Genomic DNA, 19,626 nt, shown 5'->3' on the forward strand with positions numbered 1-19,626 from the left:
CATATTTTGCTTACATTCTAAGTAAATATTACCCAGAGATTGTTTATATTTACAATTAACTGACAGCATTATATACGCCAACAATCCCAGAAATCTTGGAACTTTGTGGCATGCAGTATGTCACTGAAATATTAGAAAAGACAAAGAACATAGATTTTGGAATTCTAAGTTCAGAATCTGTCACTTACTACTATATATGTCTTCTGGAATATTAGCACCACATATCTATTTCATCAGGATGCTCCATGATCAACAAAATGACATTGTGAAGCTCCTAACATGACAGATGTTCAAAAAATTACAGCTCTTTTTAAGAAAGGCATACATACAGTTATATCAAGAATATCAACTTCAAAAGTCATGCTTCATTATTTCCCTCAGGCAAACTGTAGCATAACATGAAGCATCAAGATCAAAAGAGATCAAAAGAGATAAAGTTGCTTCAGTGATGTGGGAACCATCTTTTTTGACATTAGTCTCACTTTCTTCCATTAATTCAAATGAGAGATTATGAGGTTGTTTCAAAATCTGTCTATAGCATCCTGGAACATTCATTTTCAGAGCAGGTACTCTGAACCTACATGTCTGTAGTCCATCTCTGTTAAGTGTTTCCTGGTACCATTGTCCTACTTTGTTCCTTGGGTATTGATTATTGTATCCAAGCACTGGAAGAACCACCTGCACAAAGAAAGAGAAAAAAGAAAATCATGAAACAGCTTTCAAAAAAAAAAGAACAAAAAAGATCAAGTATTATATTCACTTTAATAATTTGAACCTGAATCTGTTAAAAATAATAGGATATAGGGGGTCAGGGTGGAAAAAATAGGATATAAATAAGTAGTTTAATTACACTAAAACTTGTGAATAAAATATTATTCTACTTTGGCGATTTTTAATGTTGGTATTCAGAGAAAATTAACTAAAGAAGGGTTGGCATTAACTAATATTACTAACTTAAGTCAGCTATTATTAAATAATTGCTATCAATGTAGAAGAGATGGAATCAGTTTTGGTTATTTAATTAGATAATACTTAATCTAAATTCCAAAAGAAAAATCTTTTCTACAATACAAAAATTAGCCCATACAGCTCAATCAAAAGCCTGGTATTTTACATTCTTCATTTGAAAACTATAAAGTAGGAGCCAGGGTCCGGAGAAATAGCATGGAGGAAGTGCATTTGTCTTGCATGCACAAGGACGGTGGTTCGAATCCTGGCATCTCATATGGTCCACTGTGCCTGCCAGGGGTGATTTCTGAGCGTAGAGCCAGGAGTAACCCCTGAGCACTGCTGGGTGTGACCCAAAAACCAAAAAAAAAAAAAAAATAGTAGGATCCAGATACATATCAGGTAGGATTTTTGCCTTATACAAGGCAGATCAGGTTCGATCCTCACCATCCCATATGGTCCCCTGAGACTGCCAGAAGTAATTCATGAAAAGAGAACCAGGAGTAACTTCTGAGGACCACTGGGTGTGATCCAAAAAGAAAAACAAATCAAATCAAACCAAAACAAAAAAACAAAAAGCAAACTATAAAGCAAACAAGTAGAAGCAAATATAATATTGAATTTCTCTGTTGCCAATAAGTACACATTGCATATTGCGGAGGCTATGTGCTTCTGTGGCAATTTCTAAGGAAAAAAAATGGTAGAGCAACAAAAACCAAAATAAGATTGACTAAGTAGGATTCATTCCAGAGATGTAAGGATGGTTTAACAAGTGAAGTCAATTGATATAATATATACAATCAATAAAATAAAAATCATATGATCATAACACAATAGATGCTAAGAAAGCATTTGACAAGATCCAATACCCACTCATGATAAAACTCTCAAGTTGGGAATTGAAGTAACCTTCCTCAATATAGTCAAAGCCAAATATCACAAGTCTATGTCAAATATCAGATTCATTGCAGAAAAATGAAAAGCCTTTCTTCTAAGATCTGTCACAAGAAAAGTGAATCTGACATAAGGAAAGTGATAAGAAATCTGACAAGAATAAAAATCTGACATAAGAAAAATGAACTCTTGGGGCTGGAGCAGTAGCACAAGCAATAAGATGTCTGCCTTGCACGTGCTAGTTTAGGATGAACCATGGTTAGATCCTGTAGTATCCCATATGGTCCCCCAAGCCAGGATTGATTTCTGAGCACATAGCCAGGAAAACCCCTGAGTGTCACCGGGTATGGCTAAAAAAAAAAAAAAAAAAAAAAAAGAACTCTTAAAATTTGTGTATACATGGGTGGATATGGAGAGTACCAGGCTGTGTTAAATAAGTCAGAAGGAGAGGGATAAAATTGTCTCCTCTTGACACTTCTGTTCAGTATATTATTGGAAGTAATTGCTATAGATAGGCAAGAAAAAGACAGTAAGGGCATGCACATAGGAAAGGAAAAAGTTAAGATCTCACTGTATGCAGATGACATGATACTATATTTAGAAAACCCTAAAGACTCTACCAAAAAACTTCTAGAAACAATAGATCTGTATAGCAAAGTGGCAGACTACAAAATTAACATGCAAAAATCAATGGCCTTCCACATTAAAATGAGAAAATATAACATATGCAAACAAGTTCTTATCTGAGCTAGGAACTCAAATTTTGTAATGCAATTGGGCCTTATACCCTGAACACTGGCATAATTTGGCTCAAGCCTCAGAAGAACGGGCATTGTCGATTCACCCCTGAACCATGGGTACTATCTACAGAAACAAAAATTGTCTATTACATCACCAGAAAGCAAACCTCTACCGAGGAAGACCCTACCGCTGCTCTTGCATTGAGTTACTCCAAAGAGTGTTCTTTTAACACCCAGACTACTTAGCAACAGCAGCAACCTGCTTGCAGGGCAAGGCTCTCCACATCATCCTGACATCGATGAAGGAGATCTTTGATAAAGGGGCAAGAAATGCAAAAATGTAGCAAAGAAAGCTTCTTCAACAAGTGGTGTTGGCACAACTAGTCAGCCTCTTGCAAAAAAAACAACACAGACCATGCACCAACTAACACCATGCACCGAGGTCAAGTGCAAATGGATTAAAGACCTTAATATCAGGCCTGAGACTATAAGGCACATAGAATAACACGTAGGTAAAACACTCCGGGACATTGAAACTAAAGGCATCTTCAAGGAAGAAACAGCACTCTTCAAACAAGTCAAAGCAGAGATACACATATAATACACATACACACATTAATAAAATATTAAGTTGAGAAGATTCTGCACCTCAAAGGAAATAATGCCTAGGATACAAAAGCCACCCACAGAATAGGAGAAGCTATTCACCCAATACCCATCAGATAAGGGGCTAATATCTAAGCTATATGAGGTACTGACAGAACAAGATATAAACATCTAACCCCATCAAAAAATGGGGAAAAGAAATAAGCAATTTCTCAAAGAATAAGTAAAAATGGCCAAAATGCACATGACAAAATGCCCCACATCACTAATCATCAGGGAGATGCAAATCAAAACAACACTGAGGTACCATCTCACACCACAGAAACTGGTACACATTACAAAGAGCAATCAGTGCTGGTGGGGATGAGGGGAGAAAGGAACTCTCATTCACTGCTGGTGGGAATGTCATCTAGTCTAGCCCTATGGAAAACAATAAGGAAATTCCTCAAAAAACTGGAAATTGAGCTCCCATATGATTCAGCTATACCACTCCTAGGGATATATCCTAGGAACACAAAAATACAATACAAAAATCCCTTCCTCACACCGATAGTCATTGCAGTGCTATTTACAATAGCCAGACTCTGGAAACAACCTAGATGCCCCTCAACAGATGAATGGCTAAAGAAACTGTGGTACATATAGACAATGGAATATTATGCAGCCGTCAGTAGAGATGAAGTCATGAAGTTTTCCTATACTTGAATATACATTGAATCTATTATGCTGAGTTAAATAAGTCAGAAGGAGAGAGAGACACAGACTAGTTTCACTCATCTGTGGGTTTTAAGAAAAATTAAAGACACTGAAATAATTCCCAGAGATGAGGGCTGGAAAGACCAGCTCAAGATATGAAGCTCACCACAAAGAGTGGTGAAAGCAGTTAGAGAAATAACTATACTGTGAACTATCATAACAATGTCAGGGAGTGAGGGATGTTAAAAGCTTGACTTGAATACAGGTGGCGGGGGGCGGGGAGGGATGAGATGGGTGCATTGGTGATGGGAAGGTTGCACGAGTGAAGGGGGGTATTCTTGTTATGACTGAAACCCAACTACAATTATGTATGTAATCATAGTATTTAAATAAATAAATATTTTTAAAAAATCCTACAGACTGCCAAAGATTCTAGAAGCAATAGATTTATGTAATACAGTGGCAGGGGGGCTGGAGCAGTGACACAAATCAATAAGGCATCTATCTGCCTTGCACGTGCTAGCCTAGGATGGACCGTGGTTTGATCCCCCAGCGTCCCAAATGGTCCCCTAAGCCAGGAACGATATCTGAGTGCATAGCCAGGAGTAACCCCTGAGCGTCACAGGGTGTGCCCTCCCCTCCAAAATACAGTGGCATGCTACAAAATAAATATGTAAAAATCCATGGCTTTTCTGTATGGAATAATGAAGGAAAAGATATATTTAAAAAAATCCAATTCACAACTGTGCCTCTGAAAATCAAGTACATTGAAATCAACTTACTTAAAAGTGCACTTTCACAAAAGCCAGAATCTGGAAACAACTAATATGTCTGAGAACAAATAAGAGAATAAAGAAACTCTAGTAATCAAAATATTGTTATAATTGTGAAAGCAGACACTTAGACCAATGGAATAAACCTGAGTACCCAGGAATAAACTCTCAGATATATGAATGATCAATTTATAACAATCAAGTCAAAAATAGGAAGAAGAGATCAAAAGAAACTGTCTTAAGGAAGAAATATAGATGACCAAAAAGGCACATGAAAAAAATACTACACATCAAATGATTATTTGGGAGATGTGAATCAAAACAATGTAATACTCAAACCACAGAGACTGACACATATCACAAAGAACAAGAACAACCAGTGCTGATGTTGATATGGGAGAAAGGTACTCTCATTCTGTGCTGGTGAAATTTGAGACTGGTCCAGCCCTTTTGGAAAACAATATGAATGTCCCTCAAAAAAACTAGAAATTGAATTTCCATATGACCAGCAATACTGCACCTGTGAATATACCCTACGAACCCAAAAACATAATGAAGTAAAAAGCATTTGTAATCCTTTGTTTATTGCAGCATTATTCACAGTAGCCAGAAGCTGCAAACAACCGAAGGGTCTGAAAACAGATGAGTGGATATATAAATGACTGTGCATCTATGCAAAGGAATAATATAATACTATGCAGCTGTTGGGAAAAAATAAAATAATGAAATTTGCTTATACATGTATGGATATGGAGATTATTATGCTGAAAAAAAATTATTCAGAGGGAGGACAGACAAATAATGATCAAACTCATTTGTGTGATAACAAAAAAAAGATAGTATGGTAATAATACCCACAGACAAAACAGATGAGGGATAGAAGGTCCATGATGGGATGCTTGCCACAAAGAATAGGAGAGAGCAGTTAGGGCAGAGAAGGACCACTATGACAATGAGAGTTGGAAATGATCACTCTCATAAGAACTGAATGCTAAAAGGAGGTAAAGTCATACTCACAATACCAATTCAGTAATGATACTGCCAATCAGTATTATAAAACAGGGTAGTGGGGAAGGAGAGGGAAAGAGAGACAGACAGCAAGTCAAAGAGAGACAAAGAAGAAAATTAAGGGCCAAGATGTCTACCACAGAGGTTGGCAGGGGCTAGGACAGAAAGGCAGCTGGCAGCATTGGTGCTGGGAAATGTGTACTGGTGAAGGGACAGGTTTTGGACATTGTATAACTGAACTTCGAATATGAATAACTTTGTGTTCAGAGTGAATCTGTCTCATAGTGATTCGATCGAAAAGGTATTTTAAATAGCATACCTAAATTATAAAGTGGAAAAGGAATGGTAAAAAAGTGAGAGGTTACCTGATGTATTCCATATGTATTAGCTGATGCCTCTTCTTCTGTTACCAGATGAATCTGTTTTTAAAGATAAATAACAAATATAGATGATTCCCAAATTACCTCAATTTCCCCCTAAATCTGTCATGTATAATTAGACCCCTATACTGAATATACATATATCCAAACAAAATCTATTTATAGTCTGTTTCTGAAGAAGTAAACGGCATAAATATTAGAATAATTCTACATATAACCACTGATTTTATACACATCGAGAATAGTAAGGAGTTTAAAACTCTGGGGTAATACACACCACAGTCACCACTCTTCTTTCCTATTGTAGAATTGTCATTTCCCTTTCCCCACATGCTTTAGGCATAGTGATTAGACACACTAGGCTGTGGCATTTCCATCAAAGCATATTTTGTTGTATTTCCAGGCTTCTGACAGCTCAGCAACAGAAACTGCATTTGACACATAGGGCTAAAACCAGCGATAGAACTCATAGCTTCATATTTGCAAGACAGATGTTTTGTGCTGCCGAACCAACCATAGGCTCTCAGAATTGTTCTTTATTGTCCTTTATTATACTAAATAGAATAGATTCTTCTGTGATAACAACCTTACCTCTGTTAATAATATATACCATAAAATTCTATAAGAAGTGCTGTTTAGAGTTAAAGAGATAGTACAGGGAATGAAGTGTTTGCTTTGTACATAGCTAACTTGGGTTTGGTCTACAACACCACAGACCAGTCTGCCAAGTATGATTCCTGAGCATAAAGTCAGTCAAAAGCCCAAAGTAACACTGGGTGTGACCTAATTCTCTCTTTCCAACCAGCATTTTTTTTAAAAAGTAGTGTTCAGTGAATAGTAAATTATATGTCACTACAGGAATGGGGGAAAACAGGTATGTGATCAAGAAATGTTATTAACAGTAAATAAAACTGATGCTATCTCTTGTCCAAGAAAAACCAAGTAAAAAGACATCACTCCAAAAGAAGAATAGCATCTCCATCTTCTTAAAGCAATCATTCTAAAAAATATTACCAAGACCTTCTTTTAATCTTTTCCTTCAATTTAATTTAATTGGGCTGGAGTGGTAGAATAGTGATAGGGCGTTTGCCTTGCACGTGGCTTACCCAGGATGGATAAAGGTTTGATCCCTGCATCCCATATGGTCCCCCAAGCCAGGAGGAATTTCTGAACACAGAGCCAGGAGTAACCCCAGAGCACCACCGAGTGTGACCCAGAAAACAACAAAATTTTTTTAATTTATTTCCTTTGATTTAATTATTTTCCTTTAATTTTTTGCTATGTTATTTGTAAAGCTATTGTCATTTTGGATTTATTAGTTTATAGGTAAACAATCTTTTTAGAATTTTATCAACTTTTTTGACATGTACATCAAACTCCAGACGGGATCTGTCTAAAATTCATGGAATCTGATATAAAAATTTACTTGACCCAATCACAACCAAAATGCCCCAAACCCTTCTATCCAGTCTTCATTCTTCTCTTCTATTGCCCCACTTCCTAATAATCTGAATTTGTAAATCAAGCCCAAGGATTCTGAACTAAGAATTCTTAGAAAACATATACTTCAGAGATTACTTCTGAATCTTATCAGATGCATCTTTAAATTCTGAAACTAAATTAAAAAACTAATTACATAATCAAATTATATTAGTCAGGTAATATTTAAATGAATGTTTGTGCTCTTGAAGGTGTTTCTAAAACATGCCTTTCATGATTTATCAAAAGGAGATGACTAACATCTCTATCCCTATTCATAATAAGTAAAGTAAAACCTAGGAAGCTTCTAGATTTCTATGAATAGTTACAGTCTGTGTCTCAGTTAAATGACACTAGTGATCAATTTCTTAGTATTATGCATAAACTCTATTTCATGAAATCACAGGCACCTATTGTTCAAGTTCTTCTTTGTAATAGTAGCGCCCTCTTTTTCTAGGGGTGTAATTCCAGGAAGCGGATGCCTCATGCCCTGATCCCGAGGGATTGGGGATCACAGATACAGAAGCAAACGTTGACATGGAAATAATCCATAAAAGAATGAAGAGAATAAAACAGGTTCAGGAAATTCCACCACAAACATTCTGCTCACCAGCAAAAGATACCAGCAGGCAAATAGAATAATTGTGGAAACCAAAACCACAACCAGCTTCTCCCTGAGGCCAGAGGTCTTTATTAGGAAGAGAAAGACCATCCCCTTGGAGGAAAACAGGAAGGTTAAGGAACCAATCCAGACAAGCACCAGCAAAAAATAATTATCCTGAATAGAATAAAAACTGATTACTCCAACAAATCCAAAAGATCTTAAAATAAAAGATAATTGAGCATATACGTGCAACCTCAGAGAGCCGACATATGCTTGCAAAACATGTGCAAATTCAAAGTACCAGCATATGTGTGAAACTTCAGAAAGCCAGCATAGGTGTGCAACCTCAGAGAACCAGCAAATGTGTACAACCTCGGAAAGTGAGCACATTTTGCAACTGCAAAGACACAGCAAATATTTGCAGCCCAGAGCCAAAATGAATGTGCAACTATGTGTGTTTGTGTGCATGCCACACTCAATGATGCTAAGAATATTATATGTGAAGCTAAAGACTGAACCAGAGTGGGTCTCATGCAAGGTAACCACCTTAACACCGTGTACAGTTTCTCCATCCCCCATAGAGTCTTTTCTTTTCAGTGTTAACTACCTCAAAAATCTATTTTTCTATAGATCTTTATGTAACTAATAGAAAAAGTCTAGAAAGACATTTGATACCTATCTCTGGCCCCCACCCCCAATAAAAAGTGGCTGAATGGCCAGTAATATCCAGCAAGTAAAGTTCTTGCCTTGTATGCAAACAACCTGGGTTCAATCTCTTGCACCACATATAAATCCCATATCTTTGCCAGGAGTAATCTCTGAATACTGATTCATGAAAAAGCTTTGAACACTTTTGGATGTGGCCAAAAAAACAAAGAGGTTGAGTTGATGTAGAAAAAAAAGAAGAAATCATAATAAAATGGTGGTAGAAAAGAGATAAGTCCATATTTCAATTTTCATGTCTAGGGAAAATTTCATGCATTACTTGGAATTTTCTGGTGAGTAGCCACAATTACCAGCCTTCAGTGGTGGTACTTAGGGGACCACATAATGCCAGGATTGAACCAGGGCTCCACAGGCAAACCATTCTATGCTGAAGCCTTGTGTGTGTATATATACACACACATACATACACATATATACATATATATATATAAAAATATATTTAAAGCAATGCCTAATATATTGCACCTTTTATATTATACCACAGCCTGGTTTTATTTTGTTTTTGGTGGTGGTGTTGTTGTTGTTGGGTTTTTTTTTTGTTGTTTTTTTGGACCACACCCGGTGGCGCTCAGGGGTTCCTCCTGGGTATCTGCTCAGAAATAGCTCCTGGCAGGCACGGGGACCATATGGGACACTGGGATTCGAACCAACCACCTTGGGTCCTGGATCAGCTGATTGCAAGGCAAATGCGCTGTGCTATCTCTCTGGCCCCATTGTTGTTAGTTTTTGGGCCACACCCAGCAATGATCAGAGGTTACTCCTTGCTCTATGATCAAAAATTATTCAGGTCAGGCTCAATGGACCACATGGGATGCTAGGGATGGAACCCTGACTGGCTGTGTGCAAGACAAATTCCTACCTTTTGTGCTATTGCTCAAGCTCCATTCTGCCTATTTTTTTTTTTTTTTTTTGGTTTTTGGGCCACACCCGGTAACGCTCAGGGGTTACTCCTGGCTATGCGCTCAGAAGTTGCTCCTGGCTTGGGGGACCATATGGGACGCCGGGGGATCGAACCGCGGTCCGTCTCCTAGGCTAGCGCAGGTAAGGCAGGCACCTTACCTCCAGCGCCACCGCCCGGCCCCCATTCTGCCTATTTTTAATAATTTCATTCACTGACATGTGTTAAGTCTGAATGACAGCAGGATTAGATACGGCAGATAAGTAAATATAAGCACAAAGGTAAAAGACATGCTTTATAAGGTCTTCTGAAGATATGTTTTTAGTATGGTATCTACTCTTGGAAACTGTCATAACATGTACTTACTTTATTATTTATGAAATTCTCATCCTTAGTATCTTCATCCAAACAGACCAAATCACCTGCCACTACTCTTGATCCATATGTGGCAAGTCTATAAGATACTGCATCATTCCAAATTTTGCTGCTATAAGCATGGATGTAGAATATGCGCATAGAATGAGGAAAAGAGAACCACGCCTGGATACAACCTTCTTCTGTCATGCCAAAGCGATGCAATGACTCCAGCAAAGCTCTCTCTTGAACTTTGAATTCAGGCATCAGTGCAAGTGTGCCTTTAGCATCCTCTGAATTAAAGATAAAATGAGTTAGTCACCTGCTTTTATTCACAAGTCAGCTCTAAAGATATTCATTGTGCTCTCAATGAGACATAATGAACTGTCTTATCTCATAATCTAAATATGAAGATAATGCTTAAAAGTTACAATATATCAAGTAATGCTTGAAGAGTTAATTTGTTTGCTTAATAAGTACCATTAATCATAGGGTTCATTCACTTTCCCCGCTTAACAAAAGCAAAAAAAAAATAATTTAGTAATGGCCTACTTCAGAAGAGATAAAATTACCTTCATTCCTCTGAGTGACAATATGCAGTGTGTTTGGAAAAAAGGAGTAAATAAACTTTTTGTCTAGAGCTTTAAAGAGAATTGCAAACAATTACACACAATTTCTTTAAATAACAAATTATACTAGTAAGCCTTTTGAGTGGATGCTTTAAAAGCTACATAAAGCTTATTTTGCATACTTAAAGCCAGAGAGATGATACATGGGGTAAGGAGCTTGCTCAGGGGTTATTCCTGGCCCTGTGTTCAGAAATTGCTTCTGGCAGGCTTGGGGAACCATATGGGGTGCCGGGGATCAAACCCAGGTCTATCCCAGGTCAGCTATGTGCAAGGCATACATCCTACCACTGTACAATCCCTCTAGCCCCTGAAAAGATATTTGATAAAATATATGTTTTAGTGAATTTATGTACGTGTATATTGTATCTAGCAGATTACCTATCCTCAAGAATGTTTCTAGTGCACTGGAGATAAATATGTATTCATTTTGTTCACAATAGAGACTTCTAAATATATCAATCAGCACTAATTTCTCATTTAGGGCTCTTGCTTCATTATTATTATTATTATTATTATTATTATTATTATTATTATTATTATTATTATTTTGCTTTGTGTGTCTTCTCTCAGTGGTGCTCAAGACATACTCCTGGCTCTACACTCAGTAATTATTCCTAGCAATGCTTGGGTAACCATATGGGATGCAGGGAAATGAACTCAAGTCGGCCATACACAATGCAATCACCTTATCACCTACTATCCATCCTCTCTTGCTTCTTTTGCATGGTTTGTCTGTTTGATCTTTCCGATGATATCAGTGGAACACTACTAATATTTTGTTACCAATATATCTTGTCAAGTCTATCATAGCAATTGTATATGACCTTTGCTGCAAACTTCATTTGATACACATATGTTGATGAGACTTAAGTCTTCTTGACCAACCCTTATCCAACTGTGTATGTCTATTCCAGTCCTTGATTATTTTCTTTAGCTTAAATGTTACGTAGTCTGAAATCAGTTTATCACCACCCCCAAAGCAGAGTTAGAACAAATGCAAGTCCTGGATCTAGCTGAAAATATAGTTTCTACATATATGGGACTTAAAGATACACCACAAGGTAGCAACAAAGGTCAGAAAAGGCAACATGTGGGAGAAGTGATGAACTGATACAGACAACTGAGTTAAAGAAAATGGTGGATTGAAAGGGAAAGGCATTGGGTCCTTAGGGGATGGAGGTGAGTACATAAGTGAAGAAGAGTATGTTATAGGAATTAGGTTATGAGGTAACCACAGAATCTCAATCATATATATATATATATATATATATATATATATATATATATATATATATATAATTTTTTAACTAGTGAAAAATAATTTTTTTAAATATAATGAATAATAAATAGGGGCTAACAGGCTTTTGCCTGGCATGCAGTTGACTCAAGTTCAATCTTGGCACTCCATATAGTCCCCTAAGCACCATCCTAGTGATTCTGGAGTGCAGAGCAAGGTAGTAAGTCCTGAATACTTCCAGGTGTGACCCCAAAATAAATAACTAAATAAAATAAATAAAAAGAAAGTACCTAATCAAGGGGCATACTTAATATAATGATAATAACATTTTATATTATTATAAATTTATTTATATTATATATTACTTATATATCAATATATATAAAATATATACATCTACTTTATTATATATCTATTTTATATCATATATTAAATATTATAATATATTATAGAGAAAGGGTTAAAAAAGTGGGCTTCAAAGTAATACGCCACACTAGGAGACAATAAGGTCTGGGCCACCATGTAAAACCAGTCCCCTGTAATCTATATTTTAGCATAAAAATGTTGAAATTAATGCCCTCCTTGCTGACATAACATTTAAATTATTTAGCTGCATGTCTCTGTATGGATAAAAAAGTAATTTAAATACCAGTTTGAAGAAAATACTTCTTTGCTCTATTTACAGGATCATCCAAATCTTCTGGTGTAAGAAATAATTTTACCGCCTTCACCTTTAAAAAAATAAATCAAGTGTTTTATCATATATGTCAAATAAAAATGTCTGATTACTTACTTTATAAATGTAAATATACAAAACAATGATTTACATAAATAAAAAATTAAAATATATCAAAATTTAAGACATCTTTCTTACTGCCCCTTAAGCACCTCTAGAGATTTCCCTACAAAGAGTCAATGAACACTGTTCCATTATGTACAACATACCTCCCCAAAATAGAAATATAATAGATACACACACACACAAAAACACCCACTTTGTGGCAGATTACAAGAATAGACACTTAATCCATTTATTGACATCTACCTCAAAATACAAAAATATTAATTTGAAAGTAAATATGTTATGCTGAGTGAAATAAGTCAGAGGGAGAGAGATAGATGCAGAATAGCCTCCCTCATCTATGGGTTTTAAGAAAAGTAAAAGATACTTTTTAAATAATTCTCAGAGACAAAGAGAGGAAGGCTGGAAGGTCCAGCTCACCACATAAAGCTCACCACAAAGAGTGGTGAATGAGGTTAGAGGAATAACTACACTGAGAACTATCATAACAATGTGAATGAATGAGGGAAGTAGAAAGCCAGTCAAGAGTACAGGAGGCGGTGGGGCCGGAAGGAGGGAGATTTGGGACTTGGTGATGAGAATGTTGCACTGGTGAAGGGGAGTATTCTTTACATGACTGAAATCCACTGCAATCATATTTGTAATCAAGGTGTTTAAATAAAGATTATAAAAAAAAGAAGTGCAAAAAAAAAGAAAGTAAATATGTACACCAATGTATATTGTAATACATAGTGCATAGTAATGATATGGAGAAAAATCAAATGTTCACTGGTCAATGAACAGAAAAAAGAATCGTGTTTACAATAAAATACTGTGCTGCTGTAAAATAGATAAAATATTGCATCTTGGAACCGAAGGGAAACATGCTTCTTTGTTAAGTAAAAGTATGTTGACATGTTTTCATGTTAAGCAGAATGAGTCAGAGAGAGAAACATCCCCTCTCTCATAAAGGAATGCATAGATTCAATCTATGACAAACTATGTCCTGAGATTACCAGTAAAGTGGGAGGCTAACAATGGGGACTAAAGAGGAGGACATGAAGTAACTAAGGACACTCATTGGTGGTGGGTCTTGGGAACTTTGGTAGTGATAAGGTGAGATACTGTGCACATCAAAACCATAAACTACTATAAACAATGACTTAAACTATACGCATTTAAAACATTTAAAAACAATGGGGGCCGGCAAGGTGGCGCTAGAGGGAAGGTGTCTGCCTTGCAAGTGCTAGTCAAGGATCAGGACCGCGGTTTGATACCCTGGCGTCCCATATGGTCCCCCCAAGCCAGGGGCAATTTCTGAGCTCTTAGCCAGGAGTAACCCCTGAGCATCAAACGGGTGTGGCCCCAAAAACCAAAATAAATAAATAAATAAATAAATAAATAAATAAATAAATAAATAAAACATTTAAAAACAAGATAGTATTTGATACAACAATTTTATCCCTAAGGTTTCAAAAATTAAACATTAAATTTAGAAATAAACCTATTTAAATAAATTTGAGAGCTACCAGGCATGTGTCCAACCTTGGTTAGTATAGGATCTCCAAGCACCTCCAACAGTGGCAGAAATAAGGACTAAGCACAATTGTGTGGCCCCAAACCCAATAAACTAAAGTAGAACTATTCGCAAAGTTTAATATAAAGAGTTAAAGAATGTACTTTTATCAATTCTACAGTTCTATGTCTGTCATTCTTTCTTGCTGTCACCAAACTATGAATACAAGTGTGATCATGATATAAAAATGTGGGGCCAGAGAGATAGTACAGCGACTAAAGCAGGGGTGGCTCCCGGCCAAAATGAATGCGGCTCTTTGCCTCTTATTATTATTTTGTATACTGTGGCTCTTTGCCAAGTTTGGATTTTGTTGCGCTGCTTCTGAGGAGGGACCTCTGAGGAGAGATATCCGAGCGGGCCAGCGAGCAGGGGCTGGGGGTGTGGAGGGGACCCGTGTGTCAGTCACATATTGGGTCACATCTTGCAGTTAGTTCTGAGTGTGGAGGACGCAGCACACCCTCACCATCACTGCAGGATTTTGACCCTCACTCAAAATGGCAAAATGCAATATGTGTTTCATAGATTACTGTTCAAATTAGATGCTTTTGTGTGAGTGTTTGTTTTGGTAGGTCACTGCGTGGTGTGGCTCTCTGACTCTCACAGTTTAATATTTTGGCTCTTTGTGTCGAACTTGTTCGCCACCCCTGGACTAAAGTATTTGCCTTGCATATGACCAGGTTTTATCCCTGGCATCCCACATGGTCCCCCTCCCACATCTGCCCAGGAGTAACTTCTAAACCCGCTGGTGTGCCCCCGCCCCAAAAAAACGGAGTCCAGAGAGAGTGCAGTGGATAATGCTTGCTTTCATGTAACCCACATGAGTTTCATCACCCTGAGCCCTGCCAAGACTGATCCCTAAGCATAGAACTAGGAATAAGTCCTGAGCACTTGTGTGTGTGGCCCCAAGCCCCAAATAAACAAAAGTTTAAAAATAAAACTTGACTAACACAAAGAAAGAAATATGCCTAGGCTAATGACATGCCACTAATTTTATTTGTATTGTCAAATCTTCAGAACCTGTTGGACTTGCAAATAACTGTCAACATGTATTTTTTAAAGCATTCAACTTAAATATTTTGGGGGCTGGAGAAACAGCACAGCGGTAGAGCGTTCCCCTCGCATGTGCTGACCTAGGAGGGACCCGGTTTGATTCCCAGCAACCCATATGGTCCCTCAGCCTTCCAGGGGCCAGGTATGGCCCCAAAACTAGTCAATCAATCACTCAAGTTTAAAAAACACGTTAATATTTTATATAATTTTCAGCTTGCAGGAAGTAAACAAATAGTTTCTTTCTTGCATTTCACTAAGTCCTGCGGGCTGCAAAATTTGTAGCAAAACCAGTTTTTCCTTCTTTGTTTCTTGCAAAACCAAAACACCTCCTTTCTAAACTAGAACTTCTTCCCTTTTAGCTAAGGATTTTTTTTTTCACCTGTATCAGCTAGGTTTTGATATGTAAATTCTAGGGTCCAGTAACATTGTGTTGTTCCTCCTAAAGATCCTCTACCCTTTGTTTCCACAGAAATGCTTTGCATACTGGAGTTGTGCTTAAAATGATCAGCTGAAAAAACAAAGTTTCTCTCTTGTCTCAGGTATGATGCAGACGTGGATCCCCATACAATGTATTTTGTGTGGTCTCAATTATTTCATATTCGTCCATTCATGTACCCGTTTTCGTTCATGAAGGGCTCTGTCCCACTAGAATTGTTGAGACGCAGGACACCTGCAGCAGTTCATTATTCATAATATGGCAACTATTTGTTCCTATATTTTATCACTGTCTCTCGCATGACCAGTCATTTCTAAGTACGGATACTCCTAGCTTAACAACCTACTTGTTTAGCAACCACTCGCACTTAAGACCATCTCTTCACCATTATTTTATTTTATTTTAAATATCCTTTTTTCCATCTTGTACACTCTACAGTACAATACTGTGGTTTTTGGTGCTTTAATGTACCTACTTTACTAACTTTATGTTCTGTGATACATTGCAGTACTGTGTGGAAATGACACAACCTATGCAAATGAAAACAAGTGGAAGTTTTCAGTTTGATCTCGTTATTTTACTTATTCAGAACACTGCATTGTCAAGTACTACGCATATACTGTACTACTGTATACAGTAATCAGTTCCTCACTTAAGGACCAATTCGCTTAAGGACCAAGTCTTTGAAATGGAACTTGGTCGAAGAAGAGTATCTGTAAATTCTTAGCAGTAGGAAAGGACCTTTGAAAAACAGAACATTCAAACATATTCTTCTTATACATTTTTTCTATAATATACTCATTGAAAATAATTATCAAACATCTGCATATGCAAAGCACAGCATAGAACATTAAGGATAACTCTGAGTAATAAAGATATGGTAGCTGGGAAAGATTTAATGAGTGCTACCAATAGAATAAAATAAAACCCAATCTGAAGGCCAAAGAAACATAGACGCTGCATTGCATATAGTAACCCAAGTTTGATCCCATTATCATATATTGGTCCCCAAAGAATGGTCAGGAGTGATCCCTGAGCACAGAACCTTGATTAAATTCTGAGTACCCGCAGATGTGGCCCCCAAACTGAAAATAAAGTAATGAAAAAGAATCCAACATTCTACAGTACTATAGGAAGTCAAGAAGCTGTGAGGTTAAAAGGAGAATTCAATTTTTCTTGGTGAATGACTACTGAGATAAAAGAATATAAAGATGGGGCTAGTGTGATAGCACAGTAGTAGGGCATCTGCCTAGCATGTGGCTGACCTTGGTTCAATCCATATGGTCGCCCCAAAGGGGCGATTTCTGAGCACATAACCAGGAGTAACCCCTGAACATCACCAGGTGTGGCCCAAAAACAAAACAAGCGGACAAAAAAATTATAAAAAAAAAAAAGAATATAAAGAAGAGGGGATATATAAAGCCAAATAAAGACAATATGGCTCGTATCTGTGGGACTCAGCCTCTACAAAATATATCTCAGATTTACTATCTGGAAGTCAAAATGAAGAAGTCCAACGGCAGAGGTTATATGAGAATTAGATGCCTAAGGTCGTACGTATAACTGTGAAACAAGATGAGTTTTATTTCTTTTTCTCTTCCTATTTGTTTTGCAATTGAAACACCATGAGGCACACTGTTATAAATTTGTTTATGCTTGCATTTTAGTCTTACAAAGTTCCAGCAGCCCTTTTCAGTGAATAATTACCATTACCAATGTCCCCTTCCCCAGCCTCTCTAGACAGGAACTTTTCTTTTTCTTTTTTAACTATCAGGGAAACCAAAACAACAATGAGATATCACCTCACACCAAAGAGAATGGCACTCAGCACAAAGAATGACAACAACCAATGATGTCACAGTTTGGGGGGAAAAAGTATCCTCATCACTACTGGTGGGTATGTTGATTGGTCCAGCCCTTTTGGAAAACAATATGGATATTTCTCAGAAAATTAGAAATTAAACTTCTACAGGACCCAGCAATACCCCTCCTGGGACTATACACAAATAGCTTCAAAACAATACAGAAAAGTCACCTTCACTTTTATGTTCACTGCAGCACTATTCACAATAGCCAGAATCTGGAAACAAACCCAAATGTCCAAGAACAGACGAATGAATAAAGAAACGATGGTATGGGGCTGGAACAACAGCACAGTGGATGGAGTGTTTGCCTGGTTCAAACAATGGCATGCTATATGGTTCCCTGACCACTTCCAGAAATGAGAGCTGAGCCAGGAGTAACCCCTGAGCACCACCACGTGTAGCCAAAAAAAAACTAACCAAATAACAATTTAAAAAAAAATGAAAACCAAAATAAAGAAACTATGGTACATCTATACAATGGGATCCTGTTAGAAAAAATGAAGCCATGATATTTGCTTAAAAGTGCATTCCATGAAGTATAATGCTGAGTGAAATGAGTCAGAGGGAGAGGAACAGACCTAGAATGACTACACTCATTTTTCAGAATATAAAAAACACTGTCTTAGTATAATACCCAAAGACAACAGGAACAAGGGGCAGAAAGACTGGTCTATAGAAGAAAGATTGCCACAAAATGGTGGGCAGGGAAGTCTGGGCAGGGTGTTAGAACAGAGAAAGAACCAGTATGAGAATGATAGTGGCTAATGATCATTCTGGGCAAAAACTGCCGAATAGCAGTAAAATGATAGGCATGATACCCTTTCTGTAACAGAACCACAGTACCTGAAAAGTGAATTTATTTTGAAAACGACATACCATTTCATTCTTCAGCAAAGCCAATCCAATTAGGTCAGTGTGGATTTTCCTTCCCATCCCGAATCTCTGTGGTCCATAGTAATTCACAAACCCTTTATTCTAAGAAAACAATAAAATTGATAAGTCAAAATTATATAATTATGGACTGCATGCCAATGTGCCCCCAAAATTAGTTTGTGGAAATCCTGATTTTCAGATATTTCAAGGTTGAAAATTTAGAAGGCAACTCATTTATGATACCTAATTCTTATAGTACACAGGAGAATTAAAGTGAAATAATCATGCTAAGAAATAGTCATAGTACTAATTCGTTCTCTTTCCACCACATATGAATCACCATGCTGACATCCTAATTTCTGATTTCTAGCCTCCAGAAATATTAAGAACTACATTATTTTATTTAAAAAATCACCCCAGTCCTTGTTATTGCCCCAAAACTAAGACAAATAATGTAATGATAATAGGTTGTTAAACCTTTCTTTAATTTAGTTTAATAAAATAATCCTATAATCAGCAACATACACATAGGCAGCAAAGGGTCTGAGAAACACTAGTAGTTTTTTTTTTAAGAGAATAGTTAATAATAAGGAAATAAGATTAACAACAACAAAAATAGCCTTAAATTATATACTGCTGAAGGGAAATTCTGGAGAATACAGGATGATCCTAGTACTGGATCTGATCTTTGCTTTGAAGTTCTTTCTAACTGTGAGATTCCTCCATTATCTCAAACTGTTTGGAATAAGAAACAAATTTCTTCTCAAACTGAACAATTTCTTACCCCTTAATATATAACAAGTCTTTTTTTCTTTTTAGTTAGGCCTAAATGACATGGTAAACTTTAGTAGGAAAAAAGTACAATTTGTAATATAACCTTTAAAAATAATGACCAGTGATTAAAATATGATCACACAAAGAAAATGCCAATCCTAAACCATTTCTTGAAAGATGAAAGAAACTTCCATAATCATATAATGAGGGATATATATATATATATATATATATATATATATATATATATATATGTTTATTCAGTCAACAATTAAATTCGAGCATCAACTTTGGAAATT

At 36.8% G+C, this 19,626-nt stretch overlaps 1 protein-coding gene across 2 annotated transcripts in view; it reads right to left on the reverse strand.

The window, feature by feature from the left end:
* Positions 1-347: 347 nt before the first annotated feature.
* Positions 348-19,626, reverse strand: part of PUS7L (pseudouridine synthase 7 like) — a 28,211-nt gene continuing 8,932 nt past the window's right edge. For both annotated transcript variants that reach the window (XM_049783807.1, XM_049783808.1), the window contains exons 4-8: positions 18,557-18,655; positions 12,622-12,703; positions 10,119-10,399; positions 6,031-6,084; positions 348-678 (exon numbers count right to left, since the gene is read on the reverse strand). In XM_049783807.1, the coding sequence (XP_049639764.1) occupies positions 352-678; positions 6,031-6,084; positions 10,119-10,399; positions 12,622-12,703; positions 18,557-18,655 (843 nt within the window). In that variant the 3' untranslated portion in view covers positions 348-351. The remainder of the gene's footprint in view (positions 679-6,030; positions 6,085-10,118; positions 10,400-12,621; positions 12,704-18,556; positions 18,656-19,626) is intronic.

Source organism: Suncus etruscus, chromosome 11, assembly GCF_024139225.1.
Source record: "Suncus etruscus isolate mSunEtr1 chromosome 11, mSunEtr1.pri.cur, whole genome shotgun sequence".
Lineage (NCBI taxonomy): Eukaryota > Metazoa > Chordata > Mammalia > Eulipotyphla > Soricidae > Suncus > Suncus etruscus.